The sequence below is a fragment of the Microcebus murinus genome, chromosome 5 (genome assembly GCF_040939455.1).
Source record: "Microcebus murinus isolate Inina chromosome 5, M.murinus_Inina_mat1.0, whole genome shotgun sequence".
NCBI classification, from domain to species: Eukaryota; Metazoa; Chordata; class Mammalia; order Primates; family Cheirogaleidae; genus Microcebus; species Microcebus murinus.
In genome coordinates, this window is record NC_134108.1 from 109,807,800 (window position 1) to 109,825,493 (window position 17,694).

General features: G+C 54.1%; 1 protein-coding gene across 1 annotated transcript; it reads left to right on the top strand.

Annotated features, from left to right (window-relative positions):
• The first annotated feature begins 100 nt into the window (after positions 1 to 100).
• On the top strand, positions 101 to 17,135 carry LEMD2 (LEM domain nuclear envelope protein 2). Its single transcript, XM_012746896.2, has 9 exons — positions 101 to 895; positions 2,581 to 2,621; positions 4,898 to 4,973; positions 8,239 to 8,315; positions 9,185 to 9,264; positions 10,932 to 11,077; positions 12,085 to 12,186; positions 12,262 to 12,364; positions 15,548 to 17,135. Exons 1-9 carry the CDS (start codon positions 124 to 126, stop codon positions 15,696 to 15,698), a joined length of 1,548 nt encoding a protein of 515 aa, XP_012602350.2. The 5' UTR covers positions 101 to 123; the 3' UTR covers positions 15,699 to 17,135.
• The last annotated feature ends 559 nt before the right edge of the window (positions 17,136 to 17,694 follow it).

The window sequence follows — 17,694 nt, forward strand, 5'->3', positions numbered from 1 at the left end:
CATGGCGGCCTCGACCGACCTTCCCATCATGGCGCGGGGCTCCGCCCGCTCAGCCGCGGCAGCCGGAGGGAGCAGTTCCGGGTGCGGTGCGCGCCGGGGGCGGGCGGGGGCGGTGTCCTGGCCATGGCCGGCCTGTCGGACCTGGAGCTGCGGCGGGAGCTGCAGGCCCTGGGCTTCCAGCCAGGACCCATCACCGACACCACTCGGGATGTCTACCGCAACAAGCTGCGCCGCCTGCGGGGCGAGGCCCGGCTGCGCGACGAGGAGCGGCTGCGGGAGGAGGCCCGGGCGCCGGGCGAGGAGCGGCTGCGGGAGGAGGCCCGGGCGCGAGGCGAGGAGCGGCTGCGGGAGGAGGCCCGGCTACGCGAGGAGGCGCCGCTGCGCGCCCGGCCCGCGGCGGCCTCTCTGCGGGCCGAGCCCTGGCTCTCCCAGCCGCCCTCCGGCTCGGCCTGCACGACCTCAGGGGCCTACGGCGACCTCGGGGCCTCCTCGGCTTCCTGGGTAGGGAGCCGCGGCCTCGCCTATTCCGCCCGCCCTGCGCCGCTGAGGCGCCGCGCCTCGGTCCGGGGCAGCTCTGAGGAGGACGAAGACGCCCGGACGCTCGACAGGGCCGTGCAGGGCCAGGACCTCGCCGCCCGCCGCTGGTGGGCCGCGTCCCCGGCCCCGGCGCGGCTGCCCTCCGCCCTCCTCGGCCCCTACCCGCGCCCGGGCCTCCGGGCGACGCGAGCGGGCCCTGCAGGCGCGGCGCGGGCCCGGCCCGAGGTGGGGCGGCGGCTGGAGCGCTGCCTGTCGAGGCTTCTGCTCTGGGCCAGCCTGGGGCTGCTGCTCGTTTTCCTGGGCATCCTCTGGGTGAAGATGGGCAAGCCCTCGGCGCCACAGGAGGCGGAGGACAACAGTATGTCCCGGGCCGGCACAGGGGAGGGCCCTGGGGCGCGCGTGTCCGCTGGGACAGCCACTCCTTCTCAGCGCCGGGCTTCACGCTCCTGGCCTTGTCAGCTGCCTCTACCTGTCTTCTCACCTCCAGACCTTCGCTTTCCTTCTTCCAGCTATGGGAAGAGAGGGCCAGGGCCCTTGCATCTGTAATAAGTTTTGTCTTCACTTTGTCCTTTTCTCCTTTTCTGTCCTAGCCCTCCCTTCTAATGTCTCCCTTTCACCCACAAGCAGGAAGCAATCTTCATTTGCAGTGTCTTTTCTGCCAACCTCTGTTTTTCTCTATGATGAGAAAGCCACACCTCTCTCCAACAAACAGGTCCACCCATTCCTTTTCAGTTCTTTCTTTTTGATCTTTTTCTCACTCACACATTAGGGCCCATTTGAAGGCATCCCAGATTTCACTGGCCCACAGATGGGATCTAGTAGGGGTCCCAGCTCTGCAGCACCAAAAAGGCCACTCTCCACTTCTTTGGACCACGGGGCCTTCATTTGCAAAAGATTATACTAGCCCTACCTGCTAGTATAGACAGGTGTTTAAGAACATTTTGATACCAACAGGGGACATTTATCATTGCAGCACCCTCATGGAGTGTAAGAGGTCTGTGATTCAAGGACACTCCCAGCCATCCTTCTGTCCACACTTAGTTACATGATTAAACATGCCCATGAGAGATCTGCAGGATGCAGTGTCTCCTGAATAGCTGAGAATCTGTGTGTTTTCTAAAAGGAAAGTTTGCCTCTCCATGAACTCTGGGTTCTAGTCGAACAGAAAATAACATAGAGATCATTTCATTATAAAGTTAGGCATAAAGTGACACTGTAGTTCACCAGCTTTTAATATTCTTTGCAAAGCATGAATGTGATTAATACTGTTCCCATACCTGAGCCAAAGCTACATCTTTCCATGCCTAGCAGGAACAACCAAAATAGACAGAAAAGCTAAATTATGTCTTAGCTGTTGTGGCAGATGGATATTTGGGTATGTACAAGTCTGTGAACATCAGGATTACAGTCTTGTGCAGACACCCAAACAATTTCTCCACTATGAGAGTAGTTTGCCAACTGTGTGGATAGTTTGTTGACCTAGTAGAGAAATTAAGCAGACCTGGGAGTAGTGTCATGGTACTGTAGGTACTATAACTACCTTGGTGATGTCAAACAGTATCACATTCAAACTCACCGCTGAGATGCTTTAAGACACAGCTCTGGGAAATATACTGGGAGTTACATGGAGTTCCCTTCCCATGATGTTATTCCTGTTTAACATACTGCTGTTTACAGTTTACAAAACTGTTGTATATGTTGTCTTGTTTGAACCTAACTCCCTGAGTTAAGAAAGGATGGCCTATGTAATCCCATTTTATTAGATGAGGAAACAGAGGTTCAGAGTGGTTGAGTTGCCCAAGAACCTTTGATTAATCATTTTCAGCTGGAATAAGGCCCCAGCTGTCTTAATTCCTAATCCAGGATTTAGAAATTGTTGCATTTTACTAGCTGCATTTTAAAACTACCTATTTAGATGACATGTTTCTAATCCCTACCCTTGGGTTGGTCGTGTTTTATTCTCCCTGAATTTTGAGAGTGGTCTCTGGATTCTTTTCCTCAACTCACACTTTTAATATCCTCTGTTTCTTTTCTTGACCTCAGTGAAATTATTGCCAGTGGACTGTGAGGAAAAAACAGACGAGGTGAGTTTGGGTTTCTCTGGCTTTTATTATTCCTCCTGAGGATATTAGCCTCCATCAGGAGGTAAACTTCCCCAGAAAGAACAGGATCATTTTCCAAGGAGTGCTTCCTGTAATGTACTAGAATCATGTTGTGTTCTGTGATGTTTGTGTCAGGCTCAATTGTGGCAGTGAAAGAGTGCTGGAAATGTGGAAAACTGAGCTCCCCAGATCCAGCCCCTGGGCTTGTTGCAGAAGCTCTCCCATCAATTATAGCATCGGGGACTTTGATCTTCTGCCTGAGTCGATCTAGGGGGGTGCAATGGGTTGTTGCTGAAGGACCTCTCGAGCTCCCTTGCATCAGAAGAGCTGATGGTTTTTAAGCATCAGAAGACCAGGTTCTCAACTCAACATTCTCCCCTTTGGTGGTATGTCTGTGGCTCTGAAAATACTGTTCTGATTTGAAACATCATAGGAGTTTATTTGAAACACATCATAAGTAGAATTAGCTCTCTTAGTCTATGTTTATATTTGTTTGGTGAAGCTCTGACATTCCCTACAAATAATATTTGGGGAAGGCAAGCAGTCCCATCCCTTCATGAATCATGAAAGCGGCATTGGTGGGAGCTAGGGTCCTGGCACTGGTGATGATCTGGAGAAGATATGAGGCAGTAAATTCTCAGGTCGTAAATCCTACCAGAAGTCTTGTGCTGCCAGAGGGCATGACTTAGTAGTCTAATTATTAAGTGTGCAATGCCAGGCCTCTTGAGCCCTTAGTTAACATCTCTGGTAGCCCAGGGACCAGAGAAAAATGCCTGGTCATTTGGACGCCCCTGCATTGACTCTTACCGAGGCTCATGAAGGGTGTCCTGGTGCAGATAACTGGATTCTGGTGTATCATGGTTGGGGGTGTTTTATTACATCCATTTATTGCATTCATCCACCAAGTATCTTTGCTTCCCAGTTGTTTTGTAAAAACAGATCCATAATAAGCCTAATCTGCCTTTCATCATAAAAACTGCAGTTGATGATTAGAGGAAGTAGCCCAGAAACATAAGCAGCCAGAGGGAAAACTAGAATTTAGAAGGCTAAAAACAAAAACAGGAAAAAATAACTTTCTGGAAGACTTCTCTGGTGCTGTTAGTTTTGTTTGTCTTTTAATTAGAAAAGGGTTCCCTGGTTTCTGTTCTTTGGTCCTTCACATCTTTGAACATATCAGACTCACAGGTGAATGATGTATTTGCTCTTTGACCCTCCTCAGAGCTGGACACACTCGCCCCACTTGAGTGAGCCCAGACAGGCACCCTGAGGTCCTCGCTAAGCATGTGCTCAGTGAGCAGACGGCATCCGGCACCTGCCAGGCAGGCTTCGTGCACAGATATTTGGTATTTGTAACCGTTCAAGCCTGCATCAGAGCACCGAGAAGCAGGGTCTGGGCCGTCTCAACACAGGCTTTGTTAGGCTGGCATTTCATGGTGCCCTAGCCCTTTACGGAGCAGCAGGTTGGGATGTGCTTCTTGGCTTTGGTGAGGCTCCTACGGAAAGTCTCATTTTTTATGTAGCTCCAGGCCCACAGAGAACCCAGACAGGCATTTGAGTTTCAGATACATATTCTTTCCCTGTTAGCTGTTGAAGACTGTGACACTTTGTGTTTTTCTTTCTGGCTTTGTGCTGCCGAAAACATGGGGCCAGGCTGGGAGTGGGTGTATTGTCTTAATCAGGCTGTCTCCTTATCTGGTACCTTCTGTCCTCCTCTTCCTTTAGGTGGCATTAGCCTATGCTGAGCGGTTTGTGTGTGAGCTCACACTGAATCCTCACCACAGTCCTTATTCAGATGAGGGCCCTGAGGTTGTACCTAAAGAGGGAGACAAGACAGCAGCCACTGACATGCTATCCTGTCCCCTCCAAGCTCTGTAAGCTCTGGCAGCGGTTGTTCTTCCCTCCAAGGAAGCTGGGCTATTGCATTCAACCTCCAACCACATCACCTCTGCTCCACGGCCCACCTACTGGCCTTTATTCCAGGGGGCTGTGGGGCACAGGCAGGGAGCCCCGGGGACGCAGCCCCTTAGTAACTGTGTCTGCAGTCTGCTCTGCCTCCACTTCTACAGCGTCCTTCTCAGACAGCTAGCCTGGTATTTATCATCTTGCGCCCTAGACTCAGCACTTCGCAGAATTTCTTTCCATTTCTTAAAAGTATAAGATGTTCCTTGCTGCGTGGTACTTAACAATATGGCTGGGGAGGTAGAAATGGACAGGCCTCCCCCTTCCCCTTGCTGACTGGCTGTCCTATGCCTTTTCAGTTCTGTCAGGCCAAGCAGAAGGCGGCCTTGCTGGAGCTGCTGCATGAACTGTACAACTTCCTGGCCATCCAAGCTGGTGAGTAGGTGGAAGAAGTCCTGGGATTCTTCTTGAGCAAGGTGTAGGCTGCTGCCCAGCCAGTCAGGCTGAGTAGTTAGGCCCGGGTGGCCGGCCCCTACTGGCCAGGGAGTGCTGAGACACTCCCTGGTTGTCTCCCTGAAGACATACTCAAAAGCCAAACCTGGCCTTCTCACCTCCCCACTCGGACATCTTTGCTAAGCCTTGTGTTTGGGCAAAATACATTTGATTCTTTTCCTGTTTAAGGTTTCCAGGGTCCTGGCATATGCACGGGCATTTCAGCAGATGTTCTCTCTTCTCGGGATGCCCACTACCTAATGCTTTGGGATCCGTGTTAGCCCTGAAAGGGCCAGGCCCCAGTCTTGCCACAGTATGTGTCCCCTGCCCTGAAGAGCCTCCCTGAACCAGACAGTCGGCTGGGTTGGGGAGAGGCAGGCAGTAGGTGGTCTGCATGGTGGGCCCTGGTCCTGATTGCCCCATCTGGCTCTAGGGTATTGGACAAGTCCCTGATCCTCTTAGGACCTCTGTCTCCCCATCTGACCAAGTGATCTTGGGTCTGTCTGCTCTCTACAAAATGAAAGCCTTGCTGTCTTCTAGAGGAGGGCGTTCTCAGCCCCCCCACAAAATGCCCTCTGAAAAGTAATGCAGAAGGGTCCTCTACTATTTCATGTGGTGAATTCATTTTTTAAGGCCAGAGAGGTCACCTACATTATTATGCCCTCCCCCACCGCTGGCATCTAGCAGCCTCTCCAAATCACTTGCTGCCGACATAGGTAAATGTCTAGGGCTTGTGCCTTGTGTTAAATATACCTGGCACAAGAACCAGAGTGGTTCAGTCTTAACAACTGTTCAAGGGGTGCCCCTCACCTGTGCCGTCAGAGGGCAGGTCTTAGGCTTGTGAACCTTGTCTTAAATTTCACTGGGAAGTGATGGTTGAGTGGACTTGTACAGGGCCCTCAGTCCTCAGAGTCAGTCTTGTGGGCATCAGCTCTCCTACCGCCTCCCTCTTGAAGGTGGGAGATTGGAGATGGTCGGGGAGGCATGAGCACTCAGAGGAGAAGCAGAAGTCGGTCCACTGCTTGCAGTGTCACAGTCGTCACGGGAATTCCTCTGTGTTCTCAGGTGTTTGGGATGTAAATACTGGCCTAAGAGGGTGTTCCACAACTTTGCATCTCAGTTGTGGTCCTAAGACCAATAGCGTCAGCATCACCTGGCAGCTTATTGGAAACATAGACTCTAAGGTCCCATCCCAAACCCACTGAATCAGAGCCTGTATTTTAACAAGATCCCCAGGGGATTTGTGTGCACCCTAAAGTTGAAAAGCTTTGCTCTAAACTAGGTCCTAGTAGATATTTCTCCTCTATCCCACCCTCCATATGTGGTCCTGGCTTACGTCATCAAGGGCCCTGGTATGTGTTGCCCTCTGGCAAGCCCGGTAGGGGCAGCCCTAGAGGCATAGGTCTCACTGAGACAGGAGTGTGGGCTTTCTGAAAGGCCACACTCCCTTCACCCCATCACCCTTCACCCCCACCTCCTGTTCTGGACAGTTTTGGGCTGGGCACTGTCATGGCCCTCGTAGGATGTCAGATGACACTGTTTGGGGTCCAGTGGAAGAGACCACTTCCCTCCCTGACTACTATGTGGTATAAGATGCAATTAGACAAGAACCGAGAGGCGAGAAGTTCTGGGAGGCCTGATGCCTTTTAGCTGGAGCAGGGGGAGGTAGCATCTTTGCCAGGTCAAGAAGCCCGGGTAGGGTTGGTTGTGTGTGGGGTGAGAAGGGGAAAGCCGAAAAGGTAGGAAATTGCAGGTCCGGCGTGGGAAGCACCAGATTCATGGGGGAAGGAGAAACAGGGATGGAGTTTGGAGATGCTGGTCGGGTCCTGCGTGGACAGCTGCGGTGCTAAGCTTGATCCGGCAGGCAGTGAGCATCAGGGAGGCTTTGCGCAGGGGGCGACGTGCTGAGAGCCAGGTCCCAGGAAGGCAGATGCGGCAGTAGCTTGAGTGGCGCAGTGTCGTTTAAGCAGAATCATTTTAAAACTTTATTGACAAAGCAAGGAGATTGGAAAGGGGACAGGAAGAAACCAATCAGGAGGCCATTGAGGTGGTCCAGGCAGGCCTAGCTAGGGCAGGGTATTCTAGGTAGAGGCAGGAGGATGCTCGAAGCCAACTTGGTCTTGGGGGACGCAGAGGGTCAAGATTAACTTTGAAGGAGGAGGATTTGGTTGTTGGAGGTGGAGGAACAGGCTTCAGTTCATTTTCCAGAATGTTTAATATCATCTTCATCTGCTTCCTCCCCCAGCACACACACACACACAAACTTCCTCCCCCAGCACACACACACACACACACTTCCTCCCCCAGCACATACACACACACACACACGCACGCATGCACACACGCATGTATGCAGAGAATGGCCGTGCCAGGTTGAGGGCAGTCAGGCCATGCATAAGTATTAACGATGCTGTGTGTGCCTAGCCCTGTGCTATCGCTGACCTCAGGAGTTTGGTGGACCCACAGCAAGCAGTATGTGGCAGGTAAACCGCAGCATGTGATGGAGAGTTGAGGGCTGCGACAGGCCACCAAGTCTGGAGTGATCTGGCCAAGTGAGAGGCCCCTGTGGGCTGGGGGGCTTCCCAGAGGAGGTGCCCCTTGGGCTGGGCTTGTGGGGCCAGCAGGACGAAGGGGGAGGCTCCCAGCTCCATCCTGTGGGCACCGTCCTCCCAGGTTGCTCAGAGGAAGCTGTCCCCTGGCATGCCATGCCGAGGCCCCTTCACAGCAGACACCCTCCTACTCCACAGGGCCGTTTTGGGCATCTCTCCCCAGCACCCCTCAAAACAATGGGCCCGGCCTCCTGCCTGTGTTGTGAGTCACAGTCCCTGCGGTGCCCACAGCCTCCCAGCCTTTCTTTTTTCCCAGGCCCTGTTTATTTATAGTGCCATTCCGGTATCTTCCGAAGCTATCTGTCTGATCCTTTTAGGGATCAATTGCCAAGAGACCTTGGTATTGGGCAGCTTTTTAGTCATTTAATGCAAATTGCTGCACTGCTTTGCAGGTCAGGTTTTAATGATCTGGAATCGATCCAAGCTAAGTGGCTTTTGATCTTGCTGCGGAGTGAAGATGCCCCACAGAAGCCGGGGAGCCGCCGGCCACATCTCCTTATTAGAGCTGATGGCTTGATTCTTGCTGCAGTTTTAGTCCATTTCGGAGTGATTTTTTGTACCTCTTCTTTGTGTTTGAACGTGTATTCTTTTTCTTCTAGGTAATTTTGAGTGTGGAAATCCAGAGAAGCTCAAAAGCAAATGCATTCCTGTTACAGAAGCCCAGGAATACATAGCAGTAAGTCGGCCAGGTGCTTACCCACTCTTGGGAGGGCCTGGTGCTTCTGTATTGATCTTTCAAGCCCTACAGGGTTTTTTTCCTTTTTGTTTTGTGTTTGCTTTGTGCCTCCCCCCCCCTTTTTTTTAGACTTAATGGAGTGTGAGGCTACCTTAAGTTAAGGCAGCCATGGTGGTGGCTGTGCCGAGCTGGGCCAGCCACGTAGACAGGCGGGCTCACACATTAGCCAGTGGCCAGCACTGCAGGTGCCCTTCCGCAAGCGGGCCCTGTGCTTGCTCCTTCCTTGGTTCGCTTTCCTCAGCAGCTTCCAGGATTCACATTTAACGTGTCTGTTCTTTCCCCTTGTGACTGCCATGCGGCCTGCTCGGCCCATTTGATGTTGTGTAGTGGAATTACGGAACTTTGGAGTTGGCAAGAACCTTATGGGTCGTCTAGTTCAATTTTCATTTCACAGATGAGGAAACTGAGGCCTAGAGAGGGTCAAAGACTTGCCTGAGGCCACTAGCCGGGACTGGCTGTGCACCCCATCCCCAACAGCAACACTCTTTTTCATTTTGACCCAAGATTAGCCACCAGCTCTCAGGCCTAAAGCTTCAGTCCTTGAGGAAATTATATTCCTTTGGCTACCTCAGACCGCGTTGTTTCTCCGTGTGTGCCTCTGCATCGCCTTCTCCGGTTACAGCCTCTTCCTTGGCATTCATCAAGCCCAGATTCCCTTCCTGCCAGCTTGCTGTGCGTTTAGCAGAACAGACCTTTGGGGCTGTGGAAGACACGGGAGAGGGAGGGCTTCCTAATCCAGCAGCAGAATAACGTTGTTCCAGCTGCTCTGCCCGGACGCAGAACTGATCTTCTCCTGCACCCTCCTACAGAATGTGACCAGCAGCTCCTCTGCCAAGTTCGAGGCTGCTCTGACCTGGATACTGAGCAGTAACAAGGACGTGGGCATCTGGTGAGTGCGGGCGAGGCGGCATGGAGGGCAGCACAGCATGGGCACTCGTGGCCACTGTCCTGGCATGGCAGCTGACTCCCGTGCTCTGACAGAGGTGTCTCGGGTCTGCAGCTGGAGGCCGGGTTTCCCAGCTGAGTCGTGCAGGCTGGGTTTGAAGTGGGTCAACAGCGGGGGAAGCATTTAGAATGCAGTGTAAAGGGGGGGTTTCAAGATGAGACACAAAACCCAGATGTTAGCCTGTCGCCTGGCGTTCCAGCTAAATCTTGTCTCAAGTAACTCAGCCTGTGCCTTTGCAATTCACTGACCTCACGTGATTTGCTAGAAAAGGCATTTTTCTGTATTTCCTCTCCTCCGGTGCTAGTTTTCATTTTTAGAGGAAATGATTCTATATGTTGGTTTTACTCAGTTTGGAAATTGCATAAGGAAATACTGGATTTTATTCTGACCAGGCCGTTTCCACCTCATTTTATCACTGGTGAGCACTGTAGCAGAGATCGCTGGCCCTTTTACAAGGCTAAAAAGCCCCGTCTACTGCTTAGCCCAGGGGGCGGGGCATACCAGCCGACAGCCTGACAGCCCCAGGAGACCTGTCCCCTGCCAAAGACCAGGCATCACACAGTCCCTCCCCACTTCTCGGTGTTTGTCAGGCTCTCTGTTCAGGTTATAGTACTTGATATTAAAACACACTCCAGGGTTTTGTTCTCTTCCTCTCTAATCCACCCAAATTACTAATTCCATCAGCAGTGCATCCAGCAGAAGTCCCTCGGGCAGTTCAACCCAAAGCTTGATAACTGGATGCGTGGCTCGATTAAAATTCGTTGGCTTAAAAAAAAAAGCTGCCCTGAGTGGCTGAGTGATTTTCCTATGTTAGAAAAGGCGGGGAGAATACGATTTTATCCTCAGCAGCGCTCACTGAAGCTGCTAGCACACAGGAGTGATGACACTCACCTTTTCATGTGGGGGCAGGCTGCCTGGGGTGGCTGAGCCGCTCGGATGGCCAATGCCAAACTGGGTTGGGAGAAATCGGGACACTTCGGATGCCAGCCATTCCAGCACGCAGTTTCCAGAACATGATACTGTTGCCCTGGGTCACCTAGCTGAATGAAGGCTCAGGCATTAGCGTCCCCACATGTCCTGACACCGCCTTGCTGGGGGACCAGGGTGGAGGCACTGTGGCAGAGGTCTGGCCTTGAGAGCCTGGTAGTGAACCTCACGGATGCCCCATGATCTTTACGCTTAAACAGCTTATGTGCCTCCTCATCACAGAGGAAAAGCGCAACCTCCCAGATTCTGCCTTTCATTTCTTGCCACGCAATTGCAAAGCTAGTGATTCAGTAAACATTTCCATTTCTCTATGCTGGGAGGTGGGAAACCAATTTACAGTTTAATCTTCTTCAAGCTGAGAGAGGCTGTCAAAGGCCTGACAGAGGGGGACATCACTTTATCGGTAGGGGTTCAAGCCTGCTGCCGTCTTTAGAGCTTTATTCTTTCTGAGTAGCCAACGTGGGAAATTTCTGGAAAGAGTGCAACCAGGATACCAAGCCTATTCCTTAAGCCAGTAGAGGTTCAAGGCCTCTCTTTCCTTCGCCTCTTCCTATTTGAAGTGTGCCTCATACTGCAGCTCCTCAGGGCTTTTCGACATGTTAGAGCCCCATGTCCTATTACAGGTTGAAAGGGGAAGACCAGTCTGAATTGGTGACGACTGTGGACAAGGTGGTCTGCCTGGAATCTGCCCGTCCCCGTATGGGTGTTGGCTGCCGCCTGAGCCGCGCCCTGCTCACTGCTGTCACCAACGTGCTCATCTTCTTCTGGTGTAAGTCCTCAGCTGCCTTCCCTCCCCTTCTATGCAGTCAGGCGCACTCCTGGGGATGAGTAATGAGCTAGAGAAATTCCAGGCCCGGAGGGTTCATTTCTGTCTGGTGAACCTGAGGTCTGCCTAATAAAACAGAGGAGATGAACAAGTCAGCCTCTGCCCTGGGTTGTCTTTACCTTTGGAGATTGGTGGCAGGAGCAGGAGGACAACTAGAAAATGTCCTTGAATCAGAGCAGGGGACTGTCAGCTTCCCTGAGAAGGACCTGGCCTGAGCAAGAGCCAGGCATCACCCCTTCTAGCAGCTCTGCGGGGATCCCAGTATGCAGACTGGCTCCAGGCAGGAGGCACAGTGGGGGCTTGGCCTAATTTTACTCCTGAAAAAATGTAAACATCTCCTGGAGAGTTACAGATACCTGATGAAAGCAAGAAGGACCCAGGGTGCTGGGCTGAAAGGGAGAGCACAGGTCTTATCTCCTGACATCAGGGGCTGCCTTTGAGCAGAGACCTCGGGGTGTCTCTGAAGGCAAAAGTCCAAGTCACAGAAACCGCTGGCTCTCCAGAGATAGCCCGAGCTACAAATCACAGACCGTCTCGGTGTGCACACAGCTCCCTCCCCTCCGCCGTCAGGCATAGAAATCATTATCGGCAGCAGCATCTCAGAATACAAAGGGCCCCGCATGTATATATGTATGAAACACTGTGTTCTGGTTCACAAGGGAGGAGATGAAAGCCCTGGAATGAGGTTGGGAGGAGCCGAGATCTGGACGGCTGGGGTTGCCTCTGTGGTGACAGCGGTGGGAGGATGAGCACTTCATAGCCTGTCTTCTCTTGCATTTCCGCGTCCTTTGTTTCCTGCAGGCCAGCCCTGTGCCTGACACACAGTGGGCACTCGGAGCACATTGGCAGAACCCCGCAGCCTCCAGAGTGTCTTGCCCATAGTGAGAGCCACTGAGTGTCTGAGCAGCCAAGGAGATGTGAGGGGTTAACGGTATTTTGCTCCTTCGCAGGCTTGGCTTTTCTGTGGGGGCTCCTGATTCTCCTGAGATACCGGTGGCGGAAGTTAGAAGAGGAGGAGCAAGCCATGTATGAGATGGTGAAGAAGATTATAGGTGCGTGGCCCCGGTAAATGGGCTGCCTGACACCTGCCAGAAGGTCCTTGCCCTAAACAGTGTGCTCTCCCGCAGATGTGGTCCAGGACCATTATGTGGACTGGGAACAGGACATGGAGCGCTACCCGTACGTGGGCATCCTGCACGTGCGCGACACCCTGATCCCCCCACAGAGCCGGTGAGTCCTCCCTGGCTGGGGCTGCTGGGCATGGGGTGAGGCCAGGTCTGACTCCAGTGACCTTGAGCTCCACAGAAGGAAGCCCAGAGCCTCCTGACAGTTGTCAGTAGAGGGCAGCTCAGCCCCCAAGGTCACAAATCAGGGCACTGTTCACACTTCCTGTTGCTCCTCAGTGTACTCAGCTCTTACAGCAGAATGAGCTAGACCAGACGTGTGAAAGCATGGCCCTCTCCTCTGTACGGACAGTGCTGTTAGTGGTGGTACCAGTTGGGATGCTTTAGGCTGCAAGTTATAGAATCCTCCCCCCTTGATGGCTTGAGCAGTGAAGGATCTGTTGTGTTTCCATACGTGGAAGTCCAAAGTAGTGTGGCCTCCAGGCACACAACTGTCAGATCTCTGGCTCCATTTCTCTGTGATTCTTATGGTCACAAGATAGTGGCCAACAGCTAGAGCAATGTCTGCCTTGTCTCAGCCAGCAGGGGAGAAGTGGGCTTCCTGTTGCTCTCTTACAAGCAAGAGAAACATTCCCGGCAGCCTCCAGCAACACGCTCCTGGAAGCTCTGTTAGCCAGAGTTGGTTACTTGCCTATTTGTGAATCAATCACTGGCAAGGAGGAAGAGATTTTCAAACTTTTTCAACTATGACCCACAGTCAGAAACACATACTACCAACAGTGTAGTAGTCCAGTTCCTGCACATACGTGCACACACTCGAGCATATGTGTGTAATTGAAAGTAAAGTTTCACAACAGTGAATAGGGTCAGCTTCCAGGGCACAGGGCTTCGTGGGAAGTGGTGGCTGGGCGTTGTCGTGCACAACTGCAAGGGCACCTTGCACACTGTGGTTTCTGGAGTTGGGACTATGGTCCTGATAAAACCAGGGTGGGGTGGCTAGGGTGGGAGGGGGCAGAGTCCCAGGAGGCAGCCAGTAGGGCCCATCACAGTGTTGGTTCAAATTGTGGTCCCTCCATAGCAGACTTAGCTGTGGTCTCTGGCCAGATGCTGTCATCTTCAGATAATGCCAAGAGCTCACACTTGCTGAGTGCTTGCTGGGAGCTGGCACTGCTCTGAGTTCTTCATAGGTACAAACTCACTTGGCCCTCACCACAGCCGTCATTCTACAGATGAGGAAACTGAGGCACAGAGAGGTTAAGGAACAGGCTCAGAGTCCCATGGCTAGTCCCATGGCTAGGCCACCATGGCTAGACCCATGGCTAGGTCGCTCTCTCCACACGTGGCATCATGGGCTTGGCAGCCATGGTGCATCCCAAGAGGAATCAGAAGAGTAGATCATTTAAAGGTCTATTTTAAACACGAAGGTACTTGGTAACTTTCATGCCCACCCCACTCCTGGAAAGGTGGTGGGCAGGAAGCTTAGAGCAGACTGACAGCAGCGTAGGATGCGTACTGGTCCCTGGCAGCAGGCAGTCACACGGCCTTCCTGCCCAGGGGAGGCCACGTGATGTACGCAGACTCCCACCTAATTCCTGGCCCTGACAGGAGTCATCTTATGACCAGAGCAACCCACTCAACCTCTCTGAGCCACAGTTTCCTCATCCTAAATGCAGGAAGCCACTGCCTGGCAGAGGACCATGTGGAAGAGAGGCTGTTGTTCATTCGTTCATTCACTCAGCAAATGTTCATTGACACCTTCTCCATGCCAGTACTGTCCTGGGTCACAAGGAGATAGCAGAGAGTGGAAGAAGCACTAAGCCTTCTCCAGCTAGACCATTTGTTCTAGGGAAGGTGACAGATGACAAGATTCGTAAGGAAAATGTGTAATATCAGATAGTGAGTGGCAAGTGCTAAAGGAAGTGGGGATGAGTGTTGGGGAGGTGGCCTCGAAGCTAAGGCAGGGCCTAGCACATAAGTGCCCATGCAAGGGTATCCATTATTACTAGGGCTTAAACGATGTCTGCAACACACGTTCACTTAAATAAGAATGTGAGATGGCATCGAAGCTTGCCCGCGGCCGGGGTGACTCACCCCAAGCTCCCGTGCTCCAGCGTAGACTCCAGAGCTGCCGCGCTCAGGCGGCCGCCCTGCAGGGCCTGAGCCTGTCGAGAATTGCAGTCTCTGGACTCACCTCCCGAGACACCCAGTCAGTCCAGGCCCGCTCTCGACGCGTCAGGAGGCGTTGGCCGGATCGTCAGGTCTGTCCGGTAGTGGGGCTGCTTGTGAAAGGTTGCGGGGATGCGAAGAGCATGTGCGGTGAGATGGGGCGCTGCCTGGAGCTGCTGGCCTGGGCGGCTCGCGCATCCCATCGTGGGCAACCTGGGAAGCGGGGTGGGGTGAGGCACTGCCCACCCAGTGCTCACTGCCTCCTCGGCACCAGCCCGAGGTATGGCGTCCTTGTCCTCGGAGCTCAGTCTCCAGGGAGTATGGCCCAAGTGGGGGCTGCTGAATCGGCCACGGGGTTTGGTTGGTGGCAGGGCCTGACCCAGGAGAAGAAAGCCCCTACACCCCCACCCTGCCTCCTGACTCACTGGCCACCTTTGTCCTCCCACACGTACACACTCGTCGCTCTCTCCACACATGGCGTCACGGGCTCTGCAGTGTCAGGAAAAGGCTGAGGTCTGTGTGACCAAGCTCGTCAAAGGGAAAGGTCAAAGCAGCCTCCCAGCAGCCGTGGAGCCTTCCTGTCTAGTCTGAAAGGGGGAAGAAGGGTGAGGGGTGTAAGGCCCCAGGGACCCAGTGAAGCAGAGACTCTGGCCACTGGAAGGGCCTCTCTGGTGGCTCCCCCGTCTTGGCCTCTTGGTCCGATGCTTATCCCGTCCCCGGGCCCTGTGGCGTTGTAGAGCTGGGACTCGGCCCGGAGGCGTCTCCTTAATGAGCGCCCAAGGAGCATGGAGATGCAGTGGCGCTGGTAGTGGGGCCGCCCGGCGCAGCCTTCTCACTGGAGACCTGGGGTGCTCCTGACACCTCGCCCCGTGCAGCTCCCTTTAAGTGAGTGCTTTTGCAGCACAGTCGGTTAAGGGATCCTTTCCCCGTGGCCCAAGACATTGCTCTGCAGTCGTCATTTAGTACCTGACAGCTTTTCCTCCCTGAGATAAATTCCGTGCTGGAGCTTGGACATTTGTCTCCTTTGTAGAAGGGCGTCTTCGGGCCAGCTTGCCTCTCGGCAGTGCCAGGCAGAGCTGGCGAGGGCGCCACTCGCCTGCTGAGCCCACCCCTCTCACTGCAGGAGGCGCATGAAGCGGGTCTGGGACCGTGCCGTGGAGTTCCTGGCCTCCAATGAGTCCCGGATCCAGACGGAGTCCCACCGCGTGGCCGGAGAAGACATGCTGGTGTGGAGATGGACTAAGCCCTCCTCCTTCTCCGACTCCGAGCGATAAGCCTGGACAGTCACCTGTTTCCAGTCAGCCTGTCCTGGAGGTCACCTCCAGGGGCACAGAGGGTCACGAGACCTGCCGGTGCTGAATTCACACTTGCCTTGACTTTTTATCCGCCTCCCGACACAGTTGCAAAGGTTTCTCTCCAGAGGAGCTCAGCTAGTTAGGAAATGTGGGCTTCCTTTGATGGTGGAGGGGAGAAGCCAGGGGTGAGGGCCCATCCTCTGCCCCCTTTTCCTGGCAGAAAAGGGGAGAAGGGTTTGCTTTTCATGAATAGAAAAGACAAAAGAGCAGCAGCTGTCAAACCCAGCAGAGCCGTGTGAGGGTGGGTGCCCTGGGGCTTGCCGCTTGGCCAGTCTGCTGGCCTGGGAGGTGGGGCAGGGACTGCGGGTTGGGCGGTGGGGGGATGGGAGCAGCTTGGTCCATGTGCCTTCAGGGGGTGTTACCTGGGAGCTCAAGGGTGAGCCTGGCCTCTGGCTGGATGCACTGCTTTATCCTGAAGGGGAAGATGCTAGAAATTAGAACGAGTAACTGTAGGGGAACTGTCTAGAAACACCAGGCCCTGACAGAGGAGCCCTCAGGTCAGGAGGAGCGAGCTGTTGGCATGGCTTCCTGGAAGGAGGAACCCAGAGGAAGGGCGGAGCTGAGAGCAGAGAGAAGGGTCCTGCAGCCGTGCAGCCACCACCTCCAGGGCCAGGGGTGGGCCCTGTGCAGTGGTGCGTCTCACCGAAGTGGCGACTTTAGACCGGACCTGCAGCTGGCATTGCATCTGGCTGAGACGGGCATTCCAGGACCTTGGGGTCCTACGTCAGCTGGAGCCTCACACTTCCTGTGTGCGAAGAACACCTTGTTTTACTGTGACCACAGCCTCCCCACCCGGGGATGTTTAACCAGAACTTCCTACAGCGACTGTGTCTGTGCCACTCACTGCTGTGGCTCCCGGCAAGCGAGGCGCGGTGGCCACACGCTGCCCCCTGCTGGCCACACGCCGCCACCGCAGACTACCGGCCCTCCCTCGGGCTCTGCTCGGGCTCTCCTCAGCCTGCCTGGTGGAAGGCTCCAGAAACACCGAGGCAGGGGGCCTTATTAGTTAAGTGAGAAGCCACTCTGGCGACCCTCATCCCCTATATCCTTATCTGCAGCAGGCGGGAGAGGAAGAACAGACATAGGAGATGCCAGGCTGCCTCCAGAAGACACTAGCTACCATCTCTGGTCTTACTGGTATTTTTTGTCTCCTTAATAAAGCTCCAGTCTCCCTCACTTGAGCAATACTCTCATTTCCTCTGATGTGGGCGCGATCGCGGGGCTGGAGTCTGCGTGCTGCCCACAGTGACGCCGCGTTCTCGCAATCGGACTGTGGCCAGAATAGGAAGAAACACCGCAATGGGCTCCAGTATCAGGGTTGAAACTGCTGGATAAATAAACTATTTATTAAAAGTGGATGGTTTCTCGTCCGTGGTCCTTTCTTTCCCCCAAGGCAACATCTAAGGAACGTGTGGAGTTACGAAGCTCTGGCTCGGGGAGGGCTGGGGGCATGCCTGTTCTGTGGCTCCTGCAGCCTCCGGGCCTCCACTGCTTAGTGACCAGTCCTCAGAGCCTCGGTTTCCACATTTGTGATACGGCTTGATGACCCTAGCCTGAGGAGTGCAACTCGCAGGGCATCTGCCTTGCCCCAAGGGGTGGCTGGAAGTGGGAGCCAACAGGGCCTTTCTCCTTCAGCTCTATCTCTGGCCCTGCCAAGGCCACGGTGTCCCTGGAGTACTCGCACCAGCTCCCAGAGGCAGAGGAAGAAAGAGCAGAGTGAAGGTTGGGGGGGTTCCCAGCAACTGATGGTGTCCCTGAAGGAGAAAGACTTCCTGTCCACTCGGCCCCAACTACTGAGGAGACCACCCACCCCCACCCGTGCCGGCTGTGTGCAGGGCCCGGCGGGCCTGGGCGGGTTGCTGAGTGCTTCGGGGCCCGCTGCTGCTCACCAGTGCCGCCCTGCCTGCAGCCGCGC

What these genes read in the sequence shown, in the direction of transcription:
- LEMD2 (XM_012746896.2), top strand. Translation starts at nt 124, where the DNA reads ATGGCCGGCCTGTCGGACCTGGAGCTGCGGCGGGAGCTGCAGGCCCTG. An exon ending in GTGAGGAAAAAACAGACGAG is followed by an intron (nt 2,622 to 4,897) that starts GTGAGTTTGGGT and finishes ATGCCTTTTCAG; the next exon opens with TTCTGTCAGGCCAAGCAGAA. An exon ending in AAGCCCAGGAATACATAGCA is followed by an intron (nt 8,316 to 9,184) that starts GTAAGTCGGCCA and finishes ACCCTCCTACAG; the next exon opens with AATGTGACCAGCAGCTCCTC.